The 17909-nt window shown below is 54.6% G+C and overlaps 2 protein-coding genes across 4 annotated transcripts; one reads left to right on the top strand and one right to left on the bottom strand.

Moving 5' to 3' along the window:
* Positions 1-1415: 1415 nt before the first annotated feature.
* Positions 1416-4588, bottom strand: GPR3 (G protein-coupled receptor 3). The gene is made up of 2 exons (XM_003921273.4): positions 4473-4588; positions 1416-3417 (listed from the first exon to the last, which is right to left on the bottom strand). Exon 2 carries the CDS (start codon positions 3410-3412, stop codon positions 2420-2422), a length of 993 nt encoding a protein of 330 aa, XP_003921322.1. The 5' UTR covers positions 3413-3417; positions 4473-4588; the 3' UTR covers positions 1416-2419.
* A 7303-nt stretch (positions 4589-11891) lies between these two features.
* Positions 11892-17670, top strand: CD164L2 (CD164 molecule like 2). Of its 3 annotated transcripts, none has more exons than XM_003921271.4 (5): positions 11892-13442; positions 13924-14091; positions 14182-14253; positions 14757-14801; positions 16652-17670. In XM_003921271.4, the coding sequence occupies exons 1-5, from the start codon at positions 13355-13357 to the stop codon at positions 16798-16800; spliced, it is 522 nt and encodes a 173-aa protein (XP_003921320.1). In that variant the 5' UTR covers positions 11892-13354; the 3' UTR covers positions 16801-17670. The 3 variants fall into 3 exon arrangements, 2 of the variants coding, with proteins under 2 accessions (XP_003921320.1, XP_010344304.1); XR_005580801.2 differs by adding an exon at positions 14447-14569 and having other exon boundaries at positions 13366-14091; positions 16652-16670; XM_010346002.2 differs by having other exon boundaries at positions 13366-14091.
* Positions 17671-17909: the final 239 nt, after the last annotated feature.

Below are 17909 nucleotides of genomic sequence, written 5' to 3'. Positions count from 1 at the left end.
GGGAGGCCCAGGCGGGTGGATGATGAGGTTGAGAGATCGAGACCATCCTGGTCAACAAGGTGAAACCCCGTCTCTACTAAAAATACAAAAAAATTAGCTGGGCATGGTGGCGCATGCCTGTAATCCCAGCTACTCAGGAGGCTGAGGCAGGAGAATTGCCTGAACCCAGGAGGTGGAGGTTGCGGTGAGCCGAGATCGCGCCATTGCACTCCAGCCTGGGTAACGAGAGCGAAACTCCGTCTCAAAAAAAAAAAAAAAAAAAAAAAAGAATAAGGCTTGGCCTGACCTGGTACAGCCTACCCACTTTATGCCTGGGCCACTTGGCATGACCACCCTCCTTGGACTATTGGGGAGGGATCTTTACACCAGACAAAAGGGCTCTGCCAGGGAAATGGAGAAAGGCCTGTGTCCTAGCCTGGCACAACTGTGTGAGTTTGAGCAAGTGGCTGCTCCTCTTGGGGCCTCAGGCTCCCTGTCTGTATATGGAGGGGTGAGCCAGAAATGCTCCGCGAGCCCCACCTCCAGCCTTCGCCCAACAATAAGGCTTGGGAAGCTGGGAGGTTTGGCCAATCAAAGCTTCCTGTTTAGCCACACCCCAAACCTGCTCCTGCCCTGGCCTGATAGACACATTTGATTTCTAGGGTCAGCTGCCTCTCCCCAAATACCCAAACTCTGCATCCTGCACACATATGTACCTAAAGGCACACAGTGATAGTCACCCACCTTTGTGTAGAAAAGCTCTTCTGACTCCAAAATGACCAGACCCCCTCTGACCACTTCCCAAATGTGGCCCTTAAAATGAACCCCAACATAAATCAGGGTCCAGAATGTCCTAAGCTCCAGGCTTGGGAAGGAAGGAAATTGCTCACTACACAGCACAGATTCTGGAAACAGATGTTCCCGGCACTTACCATTTTTTAGCTGAATGGCCTTGGGCCAGTCACTGTCCCTCACTCAGCCTCAGTGCCCTCCTTTGTAAATGGAGAAGACACTACCAGTGCCATGGCATGCTTATTAGGCATAAATGAGGTGGCATATGTGCCAGACACACAGTAGGCACCCACAATAAGAAGGGGCCATTATTGTTAAGGGAACTGACATGCTTTGAGCATATTCATCATGCCTAAGCCCCACACTGGCCAATATGGCAGAATCTGGACATCCTTGACCCAGGAAGGGCCAAGTACCCAGGCTTCTGTCACCATGGAGAGGTAAGGTCCTTGCCACTCAGTGTCCAGGTCTGAGCAGAGAGGTACTGACATCTGAGAGGGAGTCACCTGCTAGCCACTCTCCACCCTCCATCCACCTCTGCAGATACCCCAACAGGCCCCCCAGGCGTGTCCTGGCCCTCTTATTCTAGGCCCTCCCCTATCAGGCCCCACCCCATGCCCTCCACACACATACAGGGAAACGTATTTATGACAAAATCATTTTTTATTGAGTTGGGTTGGAGACAGGAACGGGGAATGCACTGGGGGCCATACCCCGGTTGGCAGAGGGGTGGGGTGTTGGCTCGTGCCCCCCCTCTAGGGCACCACAGGGTGAGGCTTGGCCCCCAGGCCATGGCTGTGGCACTGGATGCCAGGCTGGAATGGAGCTGGGGTTGCGTTCTGGTCCTGGCTGCCTGGCCGGGCTGCAGTTCTCCCCAAATGGCCACCAGAGGGCAGTCAGACCCCAGCGCAGAGGAATTTTTGGTTGCTCAGGTGATGGCTTCTTAAAAAAATAAAAAACCAGAGGCTGGTGTGTTCCCCCTGCAAACCCAAGGAGGGCGGGCCTGGGGGAGAAGGCTCTGGTTTCTATGATCTCTTCGATAAAAAGTAATCCAAAATAATAACAAAATACGTGGTTTCTCTTTCTCCCTTTCCCCCCTCCAGGAACTGAGGTCAGAAATGGGGGTAAGGGGACAAGGGGTACCCTGGTATCAAGGTGTGGGTCTCTTTTTTCCCCCTTACCACCCATAAGTAAATTTATAAATAAATAAATAAATAATAGATACTCTCTTTGTATGTGCGCATATATAATCTTTCTCTCTCCTATTTAGGCAACTATGTGACTAATCTCTCTGACTCTTTAGCTCAGAAATTCAAATGTAAAGTGACATGGTCAAGGTCAAGTTTGGGAGAGGAGAGACATCTGGGACTTGGAATGGCACTGTAAAACTCCCAGCGTTCCAGAATTGCAAGCCAGCTGGCCTGTGAGACATTTCTGAGGAGAACCCTGACCGCCTGAACATTCTGGAACCGTGGACCCAGCTGGGCCCCCATTGGGATCTAAACAGAACCTTGAAACACCCAATGTCCTAGAACTCCAGAACCAGCTGGGTCTGGGGGGTGGAACTGGGGGTTTGGAAAGAAGCCCTGGAGAACCTAACATTCTGGAATTCCATAGTGATCAGGGCTGAAGGGTCAACAATATGCAACTAGACATCACTGGGGGAGCGGGATCGGAAGGGGATCTTGGAAGAGGAGCAGCAGCAGCAGACAGCCCACAGCACCTTTTGCACATCCTGGTTGCGGAAGGCATAGATGATGGGGTTGATCATGGAGTTGTATGTGGCGGGAAGCAAGGTCAGATAGGTGTAGAGAGGCGGCGAGTGGGCATCACCCAGCAGGCAGTAGACAGTGAAGGGCAACCAGCAGGCGGCAAAGGCTCCAAGCACCACGGCCAGTGTGGCAATGCCCTTGCGGGTGGCCACATAGTGGGAGGCGGGCAGCAGGTGCCGCTGGAGGGCAATCTGCTGTGCATGGCGGCAGACGATGCGGCAGATTTGGGCATAGAGCTGCAGCATGATGCCAAACACCATGAAGAAGGCAATGGCCAGGACCACCAGATGGTTCTTGGAGAGTGGATATACCACACCACATGTGGTCAGGCCATCCAGGCAGTTCCAGGCCAGCACAGGCAGCAGCCCCAGGCCCAGGGCACCACCCCACACTAAGGCCAGCATCACGTAGGTCCGCGTCACTGTTGTCTCTGAGTAGTAGGTGAGGGCATTGTACAGAGAAAGGTAGCGGTCGACAGTGATGGCCAGTAGACTGCCGATGCTGGCGGTAAAGGCCATTGCCAGCACGCCAACCAGCACCAGGCTCATCTCCATTGAGCCGATGCAGAAGACAGCAGCAAAGTGCAGGACCAGGCCCAGGCCTGCGAGCAGGTCTGCCACGGCCAGGCTGCCTACCAGCAGGAACATGGGGGCACGGAAGGCGGGAGTGCCGACGATGATGGCCACCACTAGCGCATTCTCGCAGGACACCAGGGTGCCTGAGATGCAGAGTACCACGTCCCAGGCCTTAGGTGAGGGCAGTGGTACGGCTGGACCTGTGGGTCCCTCTGCTGGGCCCACACTGCTCACGTTCACATTGCCTGAGCCAGCTGAGAGCCAGGCCAGAGGGCTGCCTGCACCCCACATCATGGTACCTGCAGGAGAAAGGCCTTATGAGAAGCTGACCAAGCTGGGTGATGGGAGGTGGGGTCTGGAGGGGGTGAGGTGCCCCTCAGGATACATGATGGGAGTCTCTCCTCAGGATACTTGATAGGGTCCCAATGCCTAATCCCCACATTCATGCCCTGGGGCTCTTCCCAGGATACCACTGTCCTCTCCAATGCCCCTAGGCCTCTAAACAAGGGTCTCTTCCTGGGGATCCCTGTTCTAGGTCCTGTGGGTCTCTTTTTCCCATGTGTGTAACCAGAGGAGAACCAGAAGAAGGGGTACTATAAATGGATGAGGGCCATAGGATCCAGGGGATGCCCCTGAAGCCTCAAGATTGACGTAGGGAAACATTTGGAGACTGAGCAGCTCTGCTCCCTCCCATCAGAGACGACGATGCTAGCGATGCTAGCTCGTGCCTGAGGCTCCCAGACCCCTCACGACTCTCAGTACTGCCAGCCTCAGAATCCGCCCCCGGGAAATGCGCGTGAAGCTCCCGTCAGCCACCACCCCGCACTCCCGAGGTAACACCTGGGAACTCAGCCCCCCACTCCCCACCCTCCCAGACTTCTGTCCCTGGCTGGACCCTTCTTTCTGCCTGAATCCCTAGGTCTCTGTACCGACTCCCCCTGCTGGAAGCCCTGAGTCAGATGCCACCTTCTGCCCGGACACCAGGATTTTGGGCCTGACTCCGCCTCTTGGCTGGATACCTGGATTCCTGAGTCGGACACCTCCTGCTGTTCAGAACCCTGGGTCCCTGCCCCAGACGCCTCCTGCCGGCTCAACCTCAGATGACCATCAGTCAGTCCCTGCAGGGCCTCGGGTCCCTGCAGGAATGCTCACCCTTCGCCAGGTTATCCAACTCGCGGCCCCAGCACCCGAGCACTTGGGCCCACACCTGCTAACCCAGAATCGGCTAAACCCAGAATTCCCACTTCGAACTCGGACCCTTGCCGGCCGCTAGGAGCCTTCCGCCGGCCCAACGCCCCAGCATCCTGCGTGCCCTCCAGGACCCCTGGTGCCCGCGGCGGGACCCGCTACTCACCGCTCAGGACCAGGCGCGGCCGGGCCGCGGGGAGGCTCCGCTCGGGTCCTGGCAGCGCAGGTCTTGCGTGGACCCCGAGAAGCCCCCGCGGCCGCGGGAGAAGCGGCGTGAGTCACCCCGCCCCGCCCCAGGCTCGCGGTCTGGTGACGTCAGCGGCTCTATCAGCCAATGGGCGAGGCGCGCTGGGGCGCAGCGCGCGTTGCGCGGCATAGTAATGAGGCCTCGCACCGCCCGCTCCCCCATTCATAAAAAGCAACCGTGGCTGCGGCCCCGCCCCCTCCCGAGTAGGCCCGCCTGTCCTTGACGCGGCGCCCTCTGCGGGCCGGGGGTTTCAGCGGCGCCGGTGGGAGAGCCTTGAAGTCTCAGGGAGGCTGCAGGGAACGTGGTGGGAGAGTGGAAAGGGGGTCCGGCGAGGCTGTGGGGTGATAGCACCCCATGGATAGCAGAGAGGCTGACGAGATCCAGGTGACGAATGAAGAGCTTGTGATGGGGCTGGTTGTGCGTCCCTGGTGAGAATGACAGGGTTGTGAAGACGATGGGGCCCTGAGGTGACGATGACAAGGAGCACGAGGGAGCGGGGAGGTGGGTGGCAGTGACGACATGAGCATGGTGACAGGATCTTGGGGGGGGGTGACGGCCGTGGGACGCTAACGGTAGAGGGGAAGTCCCCAGGGCAACCATGGCAGTGTCAGGGTGACTGCCGCAGGGCGGAGTTCAGGGACCCCGGGATGGTGGAGGCAATGGCCCTGGAACACGGAGTGTCCAGGTGACTTCAGGTCACCATGACCCTGTCAGAAGGGCTGGGGTACTGAAGCAACAATGCTCAGCCATGAGGGCTGTGGGGTCCTGGAATGAAGACAGCAGGTGACTGTGATGAGTGGGCTCCAGAATGAGGGGGACAAGGCAGAGGTTCTGGACTGACAGTGACCAGGCAGGTAAGTTCCTGCCAGGGCAGGTCCCGTGATGCTGGAGCTGGGATAAGGAACTGGGTGACGTCACTCATGTCAGCCCAATAGCGCCCTCACAGCACGGGAGGGGTGGGCCTGGCAAGATTTCAAAACCTGAATTATTTATTCAAGGATCTAGAAAGCCAGCGAGGAGGGGGTGAGGGGGTGCACTTCCCCGAAGCAGGAGGAGATGGGGAGCCGGGAAGAACTTGGAAGCAGAAGCCTGGCAGCTCAGTCCTCAGGGCAGGCCCCTCTCAGCCTCCCATTTTAGGCACCCTGATGGGTGGGGCAAGGAGAAAGAGCTCCCTCTTTCCCAACGCTGCCTGCCCTTAGTCCAGGGGAACCACTCTGGGCAGACTTCTCCAGATGTGACAGATGTGGTCAGTCCTGCGGTAGGGGGCTGGCTGCTCCTTCTCCCTGTGTCTCTTGCCTTGATACTCCCTGGAATCATGCAGCCTGTGGGAGGGGGGAGATGGACCCCGGGCTCCACCGGACATCCCCATCACAGCATCACCGCTGCAGCCCCCATGCTCAGGCTCCGCTGGGCAGGTTTTGGGTTTGGGTATGAGGCCAAGTGGCTCAAGTGGTCAAGTGGCACTTGAGCTAGTCAAGTGGCAAGGAACACGGGAAGAGGAGGGGGTCGGAGCTGGAGAAGAGGTTGCATTTCCAGTTGGATGTGTGAGTTTAGGGGGCTTAAGGGGCAGAGGTGATCAAATCTCAATTTCTCCATTTCCTAGCTGTGTGACTTTGTGGGGTTTCTTTGGCTTTCTGTGCCTATTTCCTTGTCTATAAAATAGGGATAATATTAGTACCGGCCTCATGCGGTTGTTGGGTGGGGCCTGCAAGCTGTTGGCCATCAATGTCACAGCTGGCCAATGAGGGATGCCTGGGAGGGGTAGGTGTGCAGGTGGCAACTGAGTTTTATGGGTATTGTCACTCAGGGGTGGGAGCAGAGAATGAGGAGGGGCTTCAGGAGGCACCATTGGAGGCACAGACCTTGAATGAGGGTGTTCCTGCTCCTGGGCTCTTGCACCAGCTGTTCCCTCTGCTACAACCCTTCTCTTCACCCAGGTCTCTGCTCCCAAGTCACTTCTGAAACGGGCTGCTCTGAACTCTCTCTCAGATTGCCACTCACCTCCGCATCACTCTCGCCGCTGCTTTTGGTTTATTAATTTTTGGAGGATGAAGCACTCTTGAAATTATAAATGAATTCATGTTTGTTTGTTTTACTACATGTCAGCCCCACTAGAATCTAAGCTCCAAAAGGATAGTGACTATGTCCCATTTCTGCTGCAGAAATGCCTGACAAGTAACTGGTGTTGAAGAAATGATCCTGGACTGGATGATTGACCTAAAAGGGAGCAACCAGAGGAAAAAGGAAAACAGAGAGGAGTAGTATGCCTGGTGCCCAGGAAGGTGGGGATGTCAGAGAGAGGATCCAAGGGCACCAGGGCCCCAAGACTCAGGGATCCCCTTTCTCCCCTATCAGAGCTGGATCCCTACAGAGTTCTGGTCTCAGCGATGGGTGAAGGCTGCTGGGAGGTTGGCATCAAAGTGGAGTATCAGGGACTATCTTCTGCTACTCTGAATGGCAATGATTTTTTTTAAAGTTTTTGTAGTTTATTAATCCTCTGGTGAAAAATTTGCACCATCACTGCAGGTAAAGTCATTCCTGTTTGCCAGCACTGGAACCACACTCCCGTTACTCCCTGGCTGTCTTCATTCTGTTCTTGAATTCCTTTAGCTGTTTTCTTGAGGTCTTTTTCTTTCATGTCTTGCAAGTCCGTGTTTGGATTAATTTTTCTTAGCATAATCCAAGGAATCATAAATCAAGCCCAAGACAGTTGTCTTAACATCACCAAAATGGGTTCTGTTTTTATTTATTTTTTTTTGAGACAGGATCTCAGTCTGTCACCCTGGTTGGAGTGCAGTGGTGCGATCACTGCTCACTGTAGCCTCAACTTCTTGGGCTCAAGTGATCCTCCCATCTCAGCCTCCAGAGTATTTGGAGTTACAAGCATGCACTACCACACCTGGCTCTGCTAAGGCCGGGTATCTTTTGTAGAAGACAGGGTTTCACCATGTTGCCCAGGCTGGTCTTGAACTCCTAGGCTCAAGTGATCCGCCCACCTTGGCCTCCAAAGTGCTGGAATTACAGGCATGAACCAATGCGCCTGGTCCAAAATGGGTTCTAAATACAAAGATGACATCCAGTGTGGTCTTCTACTTTTTGACCAGTTTTCTGTCTCAGGTATTGTTGCCTTCCCAGGGTGAAGGACACAGAAAACCATTTATTTCCACTGAAGTAGTAGTTGGTCATGAACTTCCTGATCCTGATAACTACCCTGTTGTTTGCAAGGGAGGTTGATCCTAAGGCAGCTGGGGAGGAAAAGAGTTCAGTGACATTACTCTGAGAAACCCAGGAGAGCTGAGATTCTAAAGCAGGGCTATGGATTTTCACATGCTCTTCCTCGTGCACCAAAACTGCTCATGCCAATCAGGTCTCCATTCCCTGAGAACTTGCTCTCTAGAGGAAGAGAAAGTTCCTTCTCTCCTGTTCTCCTCATGCCCTCTGTTCCTACCTCCTTGACACCTCCTCCAACCCTTCTTACCTACCTACCAGGTGCCCGGCCAGAGCCCAGGACTTAGGACAACCCTGCAAAGGTGAGAGACCATGTCCCCATTTCTTGGGTGAAGCCCAGGAAAGCCAAAGGACTTGCCCCAAATCACATAGCAAATGATAGAGCTGGGATATGAAGCCAGTTCCATCTGTAACCAAGTCCAGTGTGCCTTCCATTCTGCCCTAGATGTCACCCTCTTCCCAGAATGGGCTCAGGCTGAAGTTTGATAAGGGCTGACAATACCTGCAGTTCCCCAGGTGGCCACCAGATGGCTGTGAGCGCTCACTTCCAGGTGAGACTTTTTCCTTGCCTCTTCTGTCTTCAGTCTGAGAGATCTCTTGGGGAGAGAGGAATTGGAGAGGTAGGGAGAGTGTGTGCTTGTGTGTGTCGGTCACAGATAATCTCCACGCCTGAGTCTGCTATCTAAGACCCAAGGGTCTAGGCATCATTAGTGCCCATATTCTTAGCATAGACCCATTCATTCAGCCATTATTTATTGGCAGTTCCCCTGGGCTTAGGGTTTGTTCAGTGGGTGCTAGGGACGGAAAGATGATCTGGCCACATTCCTGCCTTTTCAACAGTCAATAGACACATTTATTGAGCATCTACTATTTCCCAGGTACAGAGGATACAGCAATGAACAAAAATTCCTGCCATCTTCAATGAGCTTCAGTTTTATTTATGTATTGTTTTATTTATTTATTTATTTATTTAGAGACGGAGTCTCCCTCTGTCACCCAGGCTGTAGTGCAGTGGCTCAATCTCAGCTCACTGCAACCTCTGCCTCCCAAGTGCAAGCCATTTTCCTGCCTCAGCCTCCCAAGTAGCTGGGACTACAGGTGTGTGCCACCATGCCTGGCTAATTTTTTTATTTTTTAGTAAAGACAGGGTTTCACCATGTTGGCCAGGCTGGTCTAGAACTTCTGACCTCAAGTGATCCACCCACCTCAGCCTCCCAAAGTGGTGGGATTATAGGTTTGAGCCACTGTGCCAGGCCAAGCTTCAGTTTTAATGCAGAGAGATGGACAATCTACAAATAGATCCTTAAAATCTGTCAAGTAGGAAGCTCTTTGGGGCCTCACAGACCAGTGGGACAAACATGTACACAGATGGTCACAACATGGTACAGTAGGGTTACTTAATAAACATCTGGCTTAGCACGGTGGCTCACGCCTGTAATTCCTGCACTTTAGGAGGCTGAGGCAGGTGGATCACCTGAGGTCAGGAGTTCGAGACCAGGCTGGCCAATATGATGAAACCCCGTCTCTACTGAAAATACAAAAAATTAGCCTGGCGTGGTGGTGGGTACCTGTAATCCCAGCTACTCGGGAGATTGAGGTTGCAGTGAGCCAAGATTGCGCCACTGCACTCCAGCCTGGGCAGCAAGAGCAAAACTCTGTCTTAAAACAAACAAAACCCAACATCTATTCAGCTCTTACTGTGTGCAAGGAGTTCGCTAGGGAGGTAAAAGGATCAACAGGGTTCCTGCCTTCATGAAGCTTACAGCCTAGGAAACAAATGAGTAATTAATTATCCATTAGATACATGCTCTGAAGAAAAGAGCAGCTGTAGGGATATAGAATCACTGGGAGGCCTCTTTCAGGGAGGGAGGTCATGGAGCAAGTCACCTGAAGAGAGAACAGGAGTCTTAAGGAGAGGACATGACAAGTGCAAAGTCCCCAAGAAGAGAAAGCATTTATGGGTATGAGGACCAGAGAGAGGAGGCTAGTTTGTTGGCAGCTAAATCAGCAAAGGGGAGAGGGGAGAGGGGAGAGGGAGGAGAGGCGAGGCGGGCAGAGGCAAGATCATGTGGTCAGTGAGACAGAAGTCATTGACGGGCGGGGAATGTTATGGTCTGACCTGACACGTTTTCAAAGGGTCACTCTAACTGCTGAGTGCAGAACAGACTGGAATGGGGAGCAGAAGCCCCACTAGGCGGCCATACAGTCATTCAGGCAAGAGATGGTGAGGGCTCTGATGTGGAAAAGCAGATGGATTTAGATCTCCAGCTAAGTGCTACAGCAGCTCAGCCTCATTCTGAGACAGTCACAGAAGGCTTCCTGCAGGAGGTGGCCTTGTAGTGGTGTCTTAAAAGATTAGTTTACTAGGCAAATGAAGTCCAAGGTTGAGGAGGACCCTCTAGGAGAGAGATAAGCTAGGATAAAGGAAGAGAAGTATAGGGGGAAGGCGCTGTTCTTACTTCTTAGAGGGTAGGAAGGTGATGGGAAGAGCCCAGGCCAGGAAAAGAGAGACTTCTAGAACCAGGAATCAAAGGGTTGTCCCCACATTGAATTTTCAACAATTCAAATCATTGCTGAAAAGTTGTTAAGTGGGGCCGGGCATGGTGGCTCACACCTGTAATCCTAGCACTTTGGGAGGCCAAGGTGGGTGAATCATTTGAAATCAAAAGTTTGAGATCAGCCTCATCAACATGGTGAAACCCTGTCTCTACTTAAAAAATACAGGGCGCGGTGGCTCAAGCCTGTAATCCCAGCACTTTGGGAGGCCGAGGCGGGTGGATCACAAGGTCGAGAGTTCAAGACCAACCTGGTCAACATGGTGAAACCCCGTCTCTACTAAAAATACAAAAAATTAGCTGGGCATGGTGGCACGTGCCTGTAATCCCAGCTACTCAGGAGGCTGAGGCAGGAGAATTGCCTGAACCCAGGAGGCGGAGGTTGCGGTGAGCCGAGATCACGCCATTGCACTCCAGCCTGGGTGACAAGAGCAAAACTCCGTCTCAAAAAAAAAAAAAAAAAAACCTGAATCATGGCCGGGCGCGGTGGCTCAAGCCTGTAATCCCAGCACTTTGGGAGGCCGAGGTGGGTGGATCACGAGGTCAAGAGATCGAGACCATCCTAGTCAACATGGTGAAACCCTGTCTCTACTAAAAATACTAAAAATTAGCTGGGCATGGTGGCACGTGCCTGTAATCCCAGCTACTCAGGAGGCTGAGGCAGGAGAATTGCCTGAACCCAGGAGGCGGAGGTTGCGGTGAGCCGAGATCGCGCCATTGCACTCCAGCCAGGGTAACAGGAGCGAAACTCTGTCTCAAAAAAAAAAAAAAAAAAAAATACAAAACATTAGCCGGATGTGGTGGCACATGCCTGTAATCTCAGAATCTCAACTACTTGGGAGGCTGAGGCACTAGAATCACTTGAACATGGGAGGTGGAGGTTGCAGTGAGCTGAGATGGTGCCACTGCACTCCCGCCTGGGCGACAGAGCGAGACTCAGTCTCAAAAACACAAAAAGGAAAAAGGAAATTTGTTAACTGGAAGAGATATGGTCAAATCCATGATTTGTGAGGGCCAGCATGGGAGGGGCCTGGAAGGTGAGATGCAGTGAGGCCTGCAGAGGGAACACAAGGGGACAGAACCCGAAGGATTTTAATCTGGAGGCTCATACAGAGAGAGGGCTGAAGATGAGACTTGGTTTTCCACCTGAGTGACTAGGGGGATGACGGGGCCTCCCTGAGTGAGGAAAGAGACTGGGTAGTTTGGGGAGCCTCAGAGACACTCAGGTGAAAGTGCCAGAAGCCGGTGAACCCACGGGAGGCACAGCAGAGGGATCGTGGCCTCTAGAATTATTCGGTCCTAGCTTTATATCCTGGCCTGCTGCATTGAAACCCTGTGCCCTTGAGCAGCCTGCAAACGGGAGATGACAAAACCCATGCCTAGAGGATAGCTGCGGACATTAGATGAAGCTGCATGTAAAAGCTCTCAAATTGTACATCTGCTAGTAAGGGGTCAATAATTGCTAGCTATGTATTATCAGTTGCAGATGTGGCAGCTGTGAAGCCAGAACTGGCCTGGAGATGACTGAGGGACCTGTTGGCTTTTAAAAAAAAACAAAACACTTTTTTTTTTTTTTTTTTTTTTTTTTTTTTTTTTTTTTTGAGACAGAGTCTTGCTCTGTCCCCAGGCTGGAGTGCAGAGGTGCTCTCTCGGCTCACTACAGCCTCCACCTGGGTTCAGGCGATTCTCCTGCCTCAGCCTCCAGAGTAGCTGGGATTATAGGTGCCTGCCACTACACCCAGCTAATTTTTGTATTTTTAGTAGAGACGGGGTTTCACCATGTTGGCCATCCTGAACTCCTGAACTTGTGATCTGCCTGCCTTGGCCTCCCAATGTGCTGAGATTACAGGCAAGAGCCACCGTGCCCGGCCAAAAAATAAACTTTTTATTATAGGTGCATAGTAGATGTCCTACTATTTATTGGGATACATGACCTTTTAGCATTCATTTGCTCAAGACAGAGTTTTGCTCTGACATACAGGCTGGAGTGCGATGCCATGATCATGGCTCGCTACAGCCTCAAATCCCTGGGCTCAAGTGATCCTCCTGCCTCAGCTGTTGGCTTTTAAATGAAGACTGAGGGCAGTGGAATGTCCAGGATGAGCCCAGGACAGTGTGGAACAGGGTTTAGAACTAACCTGGGCCAGCATAAGAGGGTTAGGAGAAGCAGACGGGGGAAGGAGGGGAGAGGGGGGAGAAGGAAGAGGAAGAAGAGGAAATGCCCCCTAAGGAGCTCGAGGAGAACCAAAAGAGGCTGGTGCCAGGGCAGGAGTGGTGGCCTTGGGGAAGGCTGCGGAGAGACCCAATTGCCTAGTAATGGAGTCACCCTTGATCTGGCCAGAGGTTATGGTAGGCCGGAGGCAGACACAGCGGATGAGGGGCAGAAGGGAGGTGGGTGGAGAGGTGAAGTGAATGAAGAGGGAGCATGGGAGCTGAGCTTGTGTAGCCAGAGGGCAGGAGCCAGCTGGCACCCATCCCAGCGGTCATATGGGGCCTGGGTGGAGGGTGTACTCGACAAAGCGGTGCCTGCACCGAGCCCTGAAGGCAGGGAAGTGACCTCTGCTTGCGAAATAATGTTCAAATCTAATTTTTTGCCACTGCCTCTCTCTGTGACCTTGAACGAGTCATTCATCTTGTCCGAGCCTCAGTTTCCTCACCAGTAAAGCAGGGATAAAAGCAGTCGCTATTTACCGGAGTTTTCATGAAGCTGCCCTTAGGGGCACACGGTAACCACGTCGGCCACCAGTCCAGGACACCGCCCGCTTTAGTCCAAGCCCGGCCCCAGACCCCCGAATTCACCAGGCCGCGCGCCCTAGCCACGCCCCTAACTGGCCCCGCCCTCACCTGGCTCCGCCCCGACCGACGAGCCCTGCCCCACCTGCCGCTCCCACTGGCCACGCCCCCACCTGGCCAGGCTCCTGTTGCCCAGGTCTCTCTCCCTACACGCTCCGCAGAGCCCAATCTGGGAGTGACGCGCCTCGCCGCTGGCCGCCGCCCCCGGCCCCTGCCCCCGAGCCCATGGAGGCGCCGGGACCCCGTGCCGTGAGAACTGCGCTCTGTGGCGGCTGCTGCTGGCTCCTCCTGTGTGCCCAGCTGGCTGTGGCTGGTAACGCCCGGCAGGGTCTGGTTAGGGGCCCAACAGGGGCTGGTGGAGCCTGCCCCTCAGCCACCTCTCTAGGAGCAGCCTGGGCTTGAGGGGAGGGGGCTTTCCGGACGAGAGCAGGCCTCCAGAGGTGGGAGAGGGGTCTCTAGCTCTATGTGGAGCCCTCTGTGTAAATATAGGCCCCAGGTATGGGGGCCTAGGGAGCTTCAGCGGTCTGGGGGAGGAGGCTCGAACTGAATCTGGGAACCTCAGGGTATGCAAAGGAAGGGGCCCTGGGTGCCTGTGGGGAGGCTCTAGGCGTGTGTAGACATGTTCTGTGGGAGCTCCAGGTGTGCGCTGGGGCTTGAGGATCCAGGGGCAGGTGTATGTGAGAGCCCAGACGTGTGCAGAGGGGCAAGGGCTTCCGGAGTGTTGAGTCAGGATGGGCGAGTGCCACAACTTGGTTTCGAGGAGTTGCTCCCTTCCCATTCTACCGCACTCCCAGGTAAAGGAGCTCGAGGTTTTGGGCGGGGAGCCCTGATCCGCCTGAACATCTGGCCAGCGGTCCAAGGGGGCTGCAAACAGCTGGAGGTCTGTGAGCGCTGCGTGGAGGGAGACAGAGCGAGCAATCTCTCCGGCTGCGTGTGGGAGCAGTGCCGGCCAGAAGAGCCAGGTATGGAGCTGAGCCCTCCCCAGGTTCACTCTGAACCCCAAGGCCCTGGCCCCTCTCCCCAAACCTCACCCCTACACCTTCTCCCACCAGGACACTGTGTGGCCCAAGCTGAGGTGGTCAAGGAAGGTTGCTCCACCTACAACCGCTCAGAGGCATGTCCAGGTAAGGGGGTTCTTGCGCAGAAGCCAAGTTGCATGAGTCTCCCCAGCCACAGCCTGTCCCCCAGGAGGAAAGAGCCTCTCTCGGGGAGTGGACTGTGCTCACCAATACCTGGGCCCAGTATCACTTCTGCCTTTAGCTCACTGAGAAGTCCCTTCCTCTCTCTGCCTGTTTCCTTATCTGAAAATTCGCACAGGTGTGTGGAGGGGATGGGAGCGTTAGCTCTTCCAGTTTAAGGCATAGCAAGGACTTTGGAAGTTCAGAGGGAATGAGAGGGAGTGCTTCCTGGAGGAAGTGGCATCAGCGATGAGCCGCAAAGGTAGAGATGGAGAGAGCACATCTGGTGGAGGGAATTGTGTGATTGAGGCTTGCAAGTATGTTGGATGTCTGGAGCAGGGACAGGGCTGCATCAGAATGGAAAGTTTAATGGTGAGTGGGGGCTGGGGTCTTGATGGGGGAGTCAGGGGTCGGAAGGCCGCTTTCTTATGAATTCCCTGTCTCCTTAGCTGCTCACCATCACCCCACCTATGAACCGAAGACAGTCACAACAGGTGGGTACTTCCTGGGGACGGGGGAGTGGGAGGAGCAGAGGCGCAGGGGAATACAGCTCTGGGCTCAAGCACCGACATGCCCTGTGACCTTGGCCCCACGCCTTCTCCCTTGGAGCCTGTCTCTGCATCGTGAAATGGGTTGGATGATGCCTTCCTCACAGAGTTGCCGTGTGGGTTTTATGAAAAGTTGTACGGTGCCCACTTCAGTGTCTGACTCACTGATGGCGATCAAGGAATGACAGTTCCCATCCCTCCTCCCCATCGCCAGTTCTGGAATGCAAGATGACCCATAGGGATTTGTCTTTGGAGGTGGGGGTGTGCAGCTCAAATTGCACAGGAGACCCACCTACTGCACCCTCCAGACCCAGAGAGGGTCACAAGGCGGGTTCCTGGTAGAGCAGAGGTGAGAACCGCACCCCTTGCTTCCCACTGCCTCTCAGAGGCTGGAGGTCACCAGACTTGGCAGGGATGGCTGAAGAGGCCCTTGGTTAATTAAAGCCAGAAACCGATCTCAGAAGCTGAATTATTGATGGCTCAGCTCCCTCAGCTGGAGCCCCAGATCGGCCTCATGCAGCTCATTTCTCCCCTCTTCTGCTCCTCATCCCCCAGCTTTCTTCCCTGGGGCTCCCTGAGCGCTGGGACCATTGTTTGCCCTTCATATTCTCAGACTCCTTCCACCCCTTACACCTTCTGGGAAATGGTCCCAGCTGAGGCTATGCCCTTTCCACTGTCCCAGAATGATGTTCCATCCATCAGCCCTGCCCTGCTCTTGGCACCTGGCCCAGGGCCTGAAATCGAATCCCTGCTGGGAGTGGACAGGTACCGTGGCACAGCTGGGGGCCACAAAGGCATAGCCTGGCAACCGTTACCCTAAGGCTTTACCCTCCATGAGGCAGAGGAAATGGTCAGGGGACCCTGTGTGTGTCCTGTGAGGTAACTTTGGCCAAGTCTGTCCCTCAGCTGTATTCCCCCGAAACACGCTGTCCAGTCCCCACCCACCCACTTAGCAGGGTGAGAGTTGGGACCTCCACTTCTCCTCCTGCTTCTTCCTTCTCTAAGGGCTCTGACATTGGGTGACACTGGGGTCTCAGGGCTTAGGAGTCCTGAAAAGAGGCTATATCAACTCCATCTTGGCTCTGAACCCTGACGTCCAAGGCTGAAAGGAATTCTGAGTGGGGTCTGGATGTCTGAGTTCTGGATCTGTCCCCACCCTATTGGGCTAGTGAGGCCCAGGGAGGCTGGGAGCCCAGTCACTCTCGAGTCCAAGCCACCTATTGGAACCATGTGATCACAAGGGCCAGAGAGAATGGGCATGGCATAAAAGCCACAGAGCTCATACCTGTAATCCCAGCACTTTGGGAGGTGGAGGTGGGTAGAGGTCATGAGTTCGAGACCAGCCTGACCAACAAGGTGATACCCTGTCTCTACTAAAAATACAAAAAAAAAAAATAGCTGGACATGGTGGTATATGCCTATAATCCCAGCTGCTCAGTAAGCTAAGGCAGAAGAATCACTTGAACCTGGGAGGTGGAGGTTGCAGTGAGCCGAGATTGCGCCTGTGCACTCCAGCCTGGGCACAGAGTGTAACTCATCTCAAAAAAAAAAAATGCCACAGAGCAAGCCAGGAGCAGAACCAGGACTGGACAGTGCCTCACCTTCCAACACCACTGTCCCTCCCACCATGCACTTCCCAGCTGCCTGTGGGATCTGGACTAGACTTCTGAGCACAGGGTTTAAGGACCCCATATTGAGGACCAGGGCCTCCAGGTTACCTGTGCTGGTTATAGGGTGGGACTGGGATTCTGGTTCACAGTGGCTGCTATGATCCCCACCCTGCCTCACCCTTGCAGGGAGCCCCCTAGTCCCTGAGGCCCACAGCCCTGGATTTGATGGAGCCAGCTTTATTGGAGGCGTCGTGCTGGTGTTGAGCCTACAGGCGGTGGCTTTCTTTGTGCTGCGCTTTCTCAAAGCCAAGGACAGCACCTACCAAACACTGTGAGTACCTGGCCAGCAGCGAGTACCTGAGCCCCAGCTCACCTCCTGGCTCCTGCCCACCATTCCCCTTCAGTACCCAGGGAGCTGTCTCCTCCATGGGCAGCCCTCAAGAAGGTGACAGCATCCCCGATGTGAGCCACACCCCCTTTCTCTCCTCCAGTTGGGAGGCTTTCTCTGTCCCATGTTGGCTGGGACCAGGACTTAGCCTGGGCTGGTGTCTGGGAACCCAGCTGAGCCCACCTGTGTCGTTTCCCCTCATGCTGCCAGCAGGGAAGAGAACCAGTAGGTACCAGCCCAGGCAAGCCTGCGGCCCACATTTCTGTGGCTGTGGGCAGGAGCCGGGCTGTGTGTCTAGTTTGGATTTGCTCTGGAAGGGAGCCGTGCCTGGGGCCCTCTGTGTGCCGTGTGTGCTGTGGGTGGGTCGCTGCAGCCTGTGTTAAAGTGTTTGTTCTTCCTCTGCTGCCTCCCGTCTGGAGGCAGGGGGTCCTTGGCTGGCTGAGGCAGGGTCACCTTCCTCAGTGTCCTCTGTGGCCTCCGCATAATCTGACTCTCTTGGGCCTGGACTCCATCCTGAGGGGGAAGGAGGATGCGGAGGCTGGCCTCTTGACCCCCTTGTGGGCAAGCAGGAGGCAGGGGTGGGAAGAACTCTGGCCACCAATTTTTGGCTCCTGCGGGCACCAAGCAGGCTCAGTGTGCAATGCCTGACATCTCCTCCTGTCCTGGGCCTGGAACCCACAGCTGAGAGAATCCCTCAACTGCCTCATCTCCTCCATCATCCCTGCTGGGCCCCTCAGCCTGGCACTGGGTTGTGTGCCTGCCTCTTCCCACCAACTGGCCTGGGCACTGCCCCCAAATAAAGGAACTCTACACTGTGCTTCATGTCCTGTGTCGGGTTGTGTGCAGATTGGATGGGGGGAGGGTATGGCCGCTGTCCTCTTTTTGACAAGAATTCCACCTAGGACTGTCGCTGTCACCTTTTAAAATAGTTCTGGCTGGGCACGGTGGCTCACACCTGTAATCCCAGCACTTTGGGAGGCCAAGGCGGGCAGCTCACCTGAGGTCAGGAGTTCAAGACCAGTCTGGCTAACGTAGTGAAATCCCGTTTCTACTAAA

The sequence above is a fragment of the Saimiri boliviensis genome, chromosome 11, assembly GCF_048565385.1.
Source record: "Saimiri boliviensis isolate mSaiBol1 chromosome 11, mSaiBol1.pri, whole genome shotgun sequence".
Taxonomy (NCBI): domain Eukaryota; kingdom Metazoa; phylum Chordata; class Mammalia; order Primates; family Cebidae; genus Saimiri; species Saimiri boliviensis.
This window is presented reverse-complemented; position numbering and strand designations above follow the sequence as displayed.